Below are 10,000 nucleotides of genomic sequence, written 5' to 3'. Positions count from 1 at the left end.
AATGTGTGTTAAATAATAGATGCTGATTTGAACCATTTAGTTTATACTCCATTTACAATAATATATTGTATATCAGAGTTAATACTTTATAAAGGAATTTTAATGGCATTAATACAACTTAAAGTGAGTTTTTTCCATTAACATTTAAGTTATATTAACATTAAAGTCATTATAAGTTTTTTAATAATTCTACTGTCATTTACTCCCAGTTCAAGTCCACTGCCAGCAAAACTGTTTGTGTTTTGGGCTTAATGGCCATGATGGCAGACGACCCAGAGCATCCTGACGTCTTCCTGCTGACCGACTCTGAGCACGGTGAGACAGCTATCACAAGCCACTTACTTTGACATATTTTACTAAGCACAAGTCTTGAAGTCTAAAACACTCCCCCAATCACAAGCCACATAGTCAACCAATCACAAACAGCACACTCTGACACACTCGACCAACCACAAGCCACACACTCTGACATACTCAAGTAAATTACAAGCAGAAAAATAAATCTGGTAAATCAAGTAAATCTGGCATACTCAACCAATCAAAAGCCGCACACTTTGACACACTCAACCAATCACAAGACGCACACTCCGAAATACTGAACCAATCATAATACACACTCTGACACACTCAACCAATCACAAGACGCACACTCTGAAACACTTAACCAATCACAATACACACTCTGACACGCTCAACCAATCACAAGACACACACTCCGAAACACTCAACCAATCACAAGACACACACTCTGAAACACTCAACCAATCACAAGACACACACTCTGAAACACTCAACCAATCACAAGCAGAACACTCTGAAACACTCAACCAATCACAAGATGCTTACACTGAAACACTCAACCAGTCACAAGATGCTTACACTGAAACACTCAACCAATCACAAGACGCACTCTCTGAAACACTTAACCAATCACAAGATGCACACTCTGAAACCCTCAACCAATCACAAGACACACACTCTGAAACCCTCAACCAATCACAAGACACACACTCTGAAACACTCAACCAATAACAAGACGCACACTCTGAAACACTCAACCAATGACAAGACGCACACTTTGAAACACTCAACCAATGACAAGACGCACATTCCGAAACACTCAACCAATCACAAGCTGCACATTCTGAAACACTCAACCAATCACAAGACATACACTCTGAAACACTCAACCAATCAAAAACCGCACACTCATGACACACTCAACCAATCACAAGGCGCTCACTCTGAAACACTCAACCAATCATAAGCAGCACACTCCGACACACTCAACCAATCACAAGCAACACACTCTGAAACACTCAACCAATAACCAGACACACACTCTGAAACACTCAACCAATGACAAGACGCACACTCTGAAACACTCAACCAATGACAAGACCCACACTTTGAAACACTCAACCAATCACAAGACACACACTCTGAAACACACAACCAATCACAAGCTGCACACTCTAAAACACTTAACCAATCACAAGATGCACACTATGAAACCTTCAACAAATCACAAGACTCACACTCTAAAACACACAACCAATCACAAGCCGCACACTTTGAAACACTCAACCAATCACAAGCTGCACACTCTGAAACACTCAACCAATCACAAGCCGCACACTCAAACACTCAACCAATCACAAGCCTCAATCCGAAAACTGTGACCTATCATGGCCTGCTGCGCCCCATCTGCAGTCATATTAATACAGTATCATAAGAAAGATTTTAAATCTTCAGAAATGCTGGGTTGATTTCACCCAACTTTGAATCAAAATGCAAAATTTGGTTATTGATTGTGTAATTGGGTTTGTCCATATTTGATCCTAACTTGGGTTAAAGGAGAGATTCTCAATTCTAGTTCTCTGACCTCCCCTGCGGTACATTTGGTATGTCTTGTTTACTTAACACACCTGATGCAGATTATCAGCTCATTAACGGGGAGATCCATTGAACTAATCCTTGTGTGTCAAATAAGAAAGACTTACAAAATGTGCAGGGCAGGGGTCCCAAGGAGCGGAATTGGGAACTACTTGGTTAAAGCAACTCAGCTTTTTAAATTTTGTATTGATTTATGATAATATGCACATTTTGTCTATTTAATTATGTTGCTGTGCCCTCAGGAAACTCATACAAGTTCCAGGCGGGGAACAGAATGAACGCCCTGCTGTGGTTCAAACACTTGAGTGCAGCTTGTCAAAGCAACAGGCAGCAGGTAAGTGTGTGTCTGTTTGTGTGCACTTGAATATATGGTTTGAGGGCAAAAGTGTATAATGACTTGTAATGTGTGTGTGTTCGAATCTTCTTTAAAAGTTTCCTTTGTTCAGAAAATGTTTCACACTGGTCATTCAGGGCCCTTCATTGTACTCCTAATGCTCAGAGCGTTTTCATGCTAAGGCTGTGTTTTTAAGCCGAGTTGTAGGTGCTAATTGCTCCTCAGGAGATGCTGTTGTGTGCTGGAATCCACTGGGTTCAATAAATGTAGGAACATTTTGCTCTAAACTTCTGTTTTCGAGCAGCAAATCACTTACAGTGTTTCAATGGGATCTATTAATGTGAAATGTATTTCGCATAATGGTGTTTTGAAACCTGTTGCTCCCGAAAACACGCTTCAGACTGACCTCCATTATCACGCTGCTGTTTATCTATTGAACTGAGCAATGACACTGCCCTCTAGTGCTGGGTTTACACTAGACGCCTCCTCTCATCTTTACAGCTAAGACTACAGAAGTTACCTACCAACACTGAAGAATTTTAGGTTACATGTTTTTAAATGTGTAATTATCATTGGTAGTTAATTATCAGGTGCAATACATTTTACTGTTACAAAAATAATGTGGATTTTGAATGTAATAATTCAGTTCGGGGTACTAAATTGAGTTTAAAGCAACACTTCACTTTTAACAGTTGAATTTTACCATTTATGAATCCATTCAGCTGATCACTTGGTCTGGTGGGAGCACTTTTAGCTTAGCATAAGTCATTGAATCGGATTAGACCATTAGCATCTCGGTCAAAAAATATTTGAAGGATCATTTTCCTATTAAAGCTTGACTCTTTTGTAGTTATGTAATGTACTAAGACCGATGACCGAATAAAAAGTTGCTATTTTAAGGCCAATATGAGAATATAGGTACTATATTCTCATTCTGGCGTAATAATCGAGGAACTTACCTGCAGCAGGATGTTAGACTGCACATTTACCTGGAGTTGTGTACTATTTTCTGAAGCTGCGTTGTTCATTCCTTTTGCTGCAGCCGAACATTTTGTTTTTTAAATTTGAGTGAGATGCTAATCTGAATCAATGATCTATGCTAAGCTAAGCTAAAAGATCAGCAATAATCAAGTGCATTCAGAATTGTAAAACTCAGCGTTTATCTCTAGGTCAGTGGTTCCCAAAGTGGGGGTCATGGGACAATGAGGGGGGGGGGGGGGTCGCGACACTTGATGATAGTAGTTAATAGTTATATAAAAAGGTTTTTTCTTTTTGTGACCCCTGGAGCTATTATGTTATATTAAAGACACAGCAGTAGCATCAGCTGCAGCAGATTGATTTTATAGCACCAGGTTAAATTTCTAACCCTTTACGGCACTCATGTACATTAAAAATAAATGCAGGCCACAACTGAACATGGGGGATATTCTCTGAAGAGTGTTCTCTAAAATTAAACTATGAATGTACATATTTGTGTGCCATCGTGTGCAAGATTTGTAGATTTATAACCACCTCAGGGGATATTGGGGGTCGCGAGTCACTGGCATTGTTATTTTGGGGTCGCAGGCTGAAAAGTTTGGGAACCCCTGCTCTAGGTGACTTGTGAAATAGGCCTATTTAAAAAAAAAAAAAAGTGGAGTGTTCCTTTAAACAGATCTGTATAATATTTTAAACTTTTGATGCGTTTAGGCCTTTGCTTGAAAGTACTTTAGGCCCTGTTAAGATGCACTTTGTTCAGTCCAATCATAAGAAGATGATGGTAAATAATAGTGTAAAGAGGGCCAAAATATTATAAGTTTGTCCACTTTTTAAAAACTCAATTGATATAGCCACAAAAGACCAGCTACTCTCCATCTGCTGAGAAAACATTCGATTATTATGGGAGTTTGACTGTGATTTGGATCATTGATGAAATGTCCACTCTGGTTTCATCTTCATCATCCTGGTAATGTAGATGTTTGACTGAAGCAGCTAATATTAATTTACACTGATGAAGGGCGGAGGGTTGACGAAGAACTACTGAGAGATTTCAACTGCTGTCTGGGCATTCCATGCCTATCTACACCTTCCTTTCTTCATGTGTTCAATACTTTTTTCCTGCACCATTTCATTTCATTACACATAGCTTTCTGAGAAAAATGGTGAGGTGTTGAATAGTTATTTGCCCACTGTATGTATATATAACTTGATGAATATCAAGATTTAACAATATCAAGATGAATATCAATATCAAGATATCTAGACAAAATCACATAATCTGACACTGACTGACTGTCAATAAAATCTTGTAGTCTTAATGGAGCTTTGGGGAAATCATCAGATTTGTTCATTTCCAACTTCTCCTTTTCAGGTCCCCACAAATCTAATGTCCTTTGAATGAGTGGGACCAGATCGAATCAGAGACGGAGAGCTCACAAGTGGCTGGATGGCTGAGGACCATGAGGATCACTGGGGGTCAGAGACAAATAAAAAACAAGAAAATAATGAGCAAAAGACTCAAGTTTGTGTGTGCGATGGAGCTTTTCCACTGCCATCACCCAGCCTGAAGCCCACAGCAAACTCCTGGAGCACCACTGCCTTAACAAGCAGAGTCTGAGTGTGTGTATATGTGTGTGAAAGAGCCTGAAAGTCCTTGATTTAATTGATTTACATTTCCCATCCGATTCCCAGCAAGCGAGGAACTTCTTGGGCTCTTCTGGAGTTCGTTTACACCTTCTTTAGCTCACAGTACTGTATATATGAACTGGTTGTGAATCTAATCAGCGCTTCTCCTCATTTGACAAAACACACCCAGGAAACTCCTCCAAACACATCCTCGTGAGTTGTGTTTCCGCACACTCGAGTTATGCTCATGCAAAAAGAATTTCCACGAGCAGGTTTTAACCTCAAGTAATGGAAGTTTTGGATTTATTAAAACCCAACGCAACCAGAAAGGGCTCCGATACTCACTGAATTCCAGACTTCAGCTCTCTTTTATGGATTCTCCGACTTTCTTTTTAGCTCATATCCACACAAACACACACAAAGACATCTGAAGTGTTCAATTGATTGAGATATTTGGACTCATCCGGCTTCAAAACATCTGCAATAAGCACAGCAGTTCGAAAAAAACGGTAATCGCTTGTTCGCTTCACAGTACAAGGGACACGCGTGCGAAAACACACTTTTTAAGCTGTGAATGTTCATGGATGCAGACGTCAGTAGGTTTACATCTCCAAATTTGTATTTAGTCCCATTATATTTCATTTTTTTTCCAGGTCTGCCAGTGGTTTTCTAATGAAATAGTGTGAATTGTGGGAATTGGAGCAGGAGATAAGGCTTTATGTAAGATTTTGCTTTTATTTAATTGTTTTATTTCAGTATTACTGGGATAGTTGCATACAACTATTTTAACTGTCTGTTACATTAACATGTTGCATGTCGTTTCAACTCATAAGTATCACCACCTCAAGTAAATGTTTTCTTTTTGTGACGTTGATAAGGAGAGCTAAAGAGCTTAAATTTAAGAAAACACGTGCAATTACAAAAAACGACAGCAAATTACACCTGTGCTGCAAATCCTAACAATGCAAACACATTTAAAAGTGCACTGCATTTTCTCACAACGCAAACAATTTACGAAAATGCGCTGCATTTTCTCACAATGCTTGCAAAAACAACAGAATACAATGGAAATGTTTTGAGGGGACTCAAAAACGTGACGGACTCCGCTGTGCCATGACTATTGCTCAGTGAAGTTGTAGGTGATCATTGAAAGGTTAGTTCTGTCTTTGTTTATTTTAATATGCAGATTTCCTTGTCTTTAGTATTTATTATCCTAAATAACCATAACCTAAATAGCCGGGTCCATCACGTTTCAGGGTCTCCTTGAAACATTTCCCTTGTGTTCCGTGCTATTCTAAAGTGTTGTGAGAAAATGCAGCACATTTTAGGAAATTGTTTGCGTTGTGTAAAAATGCAGCACGTTTTAATATTTTGTTTACGTTGTGTGAAAATGCAGCAGTGTTTTCGTAAATTGTTTGCGTTGTGACTAAATGCAACATGTTTCATTTGTTTGTTTTCGTTGTGAGAAAATGCAGCGTGTTTCCGTAAATTTCGTTATATGAAAATGCAGTGCGTTTTCGTAAATTGTTTGTATTATAAGAAAATGCAGCGCGATAAATACGTTTTTTTATGTTGTTGCGTTGTGAGGATTTAGATGAATGGATGAAGATCTTGCTGGCGTTTTTTTTTTTTTTTTTTTTTTTTTTTTTTTTGTAATTGCATGTGTTTTCTTAAATTCCACCATGTTAAGCTTTCTCGGCCACCGTACGCTAAGCAATCACCGCTCTTTTTCAGGAGCAGCTGTTTCAGTTAAATTGGTAACAAGAGGTGTCTTTTAAAACATGTTTCTCTAAAAAATGGCCATTTGTTGTTTATTTACGCATCCAAGATGCTGGCGCATCCTTTTTTCTTCTGTATAGCATTAAAGTCGAATGAGTACAGTTAGTGGTTTATATAATATAATGGCCACCAACACTTTGAGAGTCCAAAAAACATTTACAGGCAAGACTAAATTCCAAGCTGCCTAAAGTTCAAGCATAATTAATTATTTGTAGGCAAAAACTCATACATACTTGTGCTTATTCTAAGATTAGATTAGATTAAGCTACTAAAACCTATGTAAACAAATATTTATAAACAATGCTTTTCTTACTTAGAGTTTTTGACTTGTTTCTAGTCCTAATATCTAAAAATTCTTAAATGAGTTTTTTCTAGGCAAGTGAAACTTGTTTTGTTTTCAGAAATAATAAAACAAAATTACGGACGCAAAATAATCTGCCAATGGGCTAAGAAAAATAATATCATCGTCAGTTTAAAACAAGATTACTTTTCTTACACCATTAGCAGATTATTTTTCTTGTTTTAAAGAAAAACGCGTTTAATTTTGACTCACTATTTCTGAAAAAATGCTTCCTTATTTAAGAAATTTTAGTTTGTCTAATTTCTAATGCAAAATATCTAAGTGAGAAAAGTTTATTATATTTAGGTTTGTGTCATTTTATATGTCATTATATGATGGGAAGCTCAGGATATGGATTCAATTAATAATGTTGAAAACAGTTCAGTTTCTAGCACAGACTGACTGTTTTTCTTAAGTCCTCAATGTATCATCAGGAGTCGTCTTCATTTTAATTGCCTGTATATATTTTTGTACTCTCAAAGTTCCCAAAGTAGCCATTGACTTGCATTATATGACTATATATCACCAATGACCATGATTTCAGCTAAAAATAAACAGAATTAAAAAAAAAAACTGAACAGAATTGCCTACATCTTGGTGAGTAAATAAACAGCAAATTTAATTTTGAGCGAACTATGCCTTTAAAGTGATAGTTGACCCAAAAATGTCATCATTTACTCCACTTGTTGCAAATCTTTATGGGTTTCTTTCTTCTGTTGAACACAAAGAAGATATTTTGAAGAATGTTTGGGGGGAAAAACAGCCATTGACTTCCAGGGTATTGTTTTTTCCTACTATGGATGTCAATGGCTTTTTTTCCCCTAATGGTCTTCAGAATATTTTGTTTTGTGTTCAAATTGTGAGTAAATGATGTGGAAATTTTACTATTGTTCCTTACAGCCTTTAATAACACAGAGCAGGATTCATTGTTTCATCAGACCAGGATGTCTTGGGATTTAAATGGGTCCATCATTTTCACAGCGGCTAAATCCTGTTTCTGTGTTTCACGGACCAGTTTACGTCTCCAGTCTCAGTTCTAGAGTTTCCACTCATCATCCAGCGATTTACATTGATCGTGGCCAATTAAAGGACATGAATCCAGCTTTGATTGGATTTTAAGTGTTCATAGTGCTGTCTGTTCGACCAACTATAATAAACCAAATTGACACGGACAAATGGTAATGGAGAAGTTGGCAACTAGGATTAGAGTGGCGATGATTGGATGCTAAATTTTAGAAAGGAAGTCTGTTTTTCTTAAAACAAGTGTTGCGACAGATCAGCTGATCTGGGATAGATTTTGTTTACATGCGTTTGTATTATTCTGAGCCTTTATTATCAGGTATTAGCACTTTGGGTTGTGAACAAGCGATGTTGCTATGTACAAGAGACAAAAAAGGAGTCAATCGGCAGATCCAGACGCTCAAGAAAAAAAAAAAAGGCTGTCAATAAAGTGTTTACATAACTGGAGGAATGTTATTTTGGCTTGAACTGTGAAGTCCCACAAGGCTAGTTTGGCGTTTTTTTTTTTTTTTTAGAAATTTTAGAAGATCTTAGGTGGTCGTGATGAACCATATGAACTTGGACAGCAGGAATTAATGGAGAGAGAGGTGTTGAAATGGGAGTTTTTTTCATATTTAATGTAGTGGAGGAGTGCCTGTGTGCTCATAAACATCACGCCAGACACTTCACCCATGTGAATTATGCATCCAAAGAAGTTTCCGACCATTTCCAGCATGAATTTGGACCAAAGTAAATTGCGATGATGTTGGGTTGACGTTATGGAATAATACAAGAGTACGATTGATAAATGGAGACGGAAAAAGAGCGGGAAACGTGACTAAGCTGTTAATTAATGCATTTTTGGAGCTTTTTTCCTGGATTGTTTTTGTTCCACACTCTACTTCACACTACATCTCTTTCTCTCTTTTGTTCGAACAATTATTTTTATAATTGTTTTCAATGAAAGTCCTTGACATTCATTTTCATGCATTTGTTCCTCTCTAACTGCTATTCTTGTTGTTAAAGATAATGCGTTTTGTTCAACCTTCTCGGTTCTCCAACATATTTTGTACTCTTGGGTTTTGTTGTTTTTAAATGGACAATAAGTATTTAATCACACACACAAACACACACACACATGTGATATTGACCTCTGCTGATTTTATTGGCTGTTTGAACTTCACCGCATCACTTGTTTTATGTGGTGGTGTGTTACTGAGGACTGATGCTGATTTATTGAGCTGTTTCAGGAATGAATGAATGAGTGTGTGTTGGTGTGTGTGTGTCACTCTGTGCCATCCTGTGTCCCCTGCTCCTCCCACTTGTGTCCTCTGGCACTGATTGACCCAGGACGGCACTATGACCTCTGACCTGAGTGATGTGCTCCTGGGTTCCAGATGGGACAAACTAATAAACACTTTTGGTTGTTTGTTTTTTAATCCAGCGGTCTCTGCGTGTTCTTTTGCTTGAGTTTGTTACTTGCGTACTAATACTGTTCTCTTTCAGCGTTGCAGTGTGTAGTATGTACACCATGTGGATGATCTACTGCATTGGATGAAGAGTGCTTCAGTATGTATCACACCGAATGTTTTTTTTTAAATGGTTTTCATTCTGTTTATGTGCCCTGGGCCCATCATGTTCTAACCACCTGCTGCACCTCGTGTTTTTGACGGAGCGCTCTGTGCGTCTGCAGGTGTAAAAAGTCAGCGCTGTGTTGAATGCACTCCACCATGGTAAAGTCAGATAGGATACAGCTGCGGGTATGCACATCAATATAGCATCATGTTTTATGACACTGTATAACAATAATGAATATTTTTACAGTACTGTGACAGTTGGGTTTAAGGCTATTTTTACTTCTGCGCCAAGCACATGTGTATGGTCCGACGCAGCCTTCGCACAGTTGCATAGCCATCACCGTAGCTGTCCCCGACGCTCACTCGCACCTCTAAAATATATAACTACACGTCGCAACGATGCATAGCGCAAGCTCTGGTCAGTTTGGGCACTGTCGAGAACCACGAGCCCGATAGAGCAAGTGTTTACAA

The 10,000-nt window shown here is 38.1% G+C and overlaps 1 protein-coding gene across 2 annotated transcripts in view; it reads left to right on the top strand.

The window, feature by feature from the left end:
• ralgps2 (Ral GEF with PH domain and SH3 binding motif 2) overlaps positions 1-6,472 on the top strand; it is a 218,037-nt gene extending 211,565 nt beyond the window's left edge. For both annotated transcript variants that reach the window (XM_056480834.1, XM_056480833.1), the window contains 3 exons: positions 210-315; positions 2,139-2,230; positions 4,581-6,472. In XM_056480834.1, coding sequence (XP_056336809.1) covers positions 210-315; positions 2,139-2,230; positions 4,581-4,610 — 228 coding nt within the window. In that variant the 3' untranslated portion in view covers positions 4,611-6,472. The remainder of the gene's footprint in view (positions 1-209; positions 316-2,138; positions 2,231-4,580) is intronic.
• Positions 6,473-10,000: the final 3,528 nt, after the last annotated feature.

The sequence above is a fragment of the Danio aesculapii genome, chromosome 20, assembly GCF_903798145.1.
Source record: "Danio aesculapii chromosome 20, fDanAes4.1, whole genome shotgun sequence".
NCBI classification, from domain to species: domain Eukaryota; kingdom Metazoa; phylum Chordata; class Actinopteri; order Cypriniformes; family Danionidae; genus Danio; species Danio aesculapii.
The sequence above is the reverse complement of the archived record's forward strand: the minus strand, read 5'-3'. Positions and strand labels throughout refer to the sequence as shown.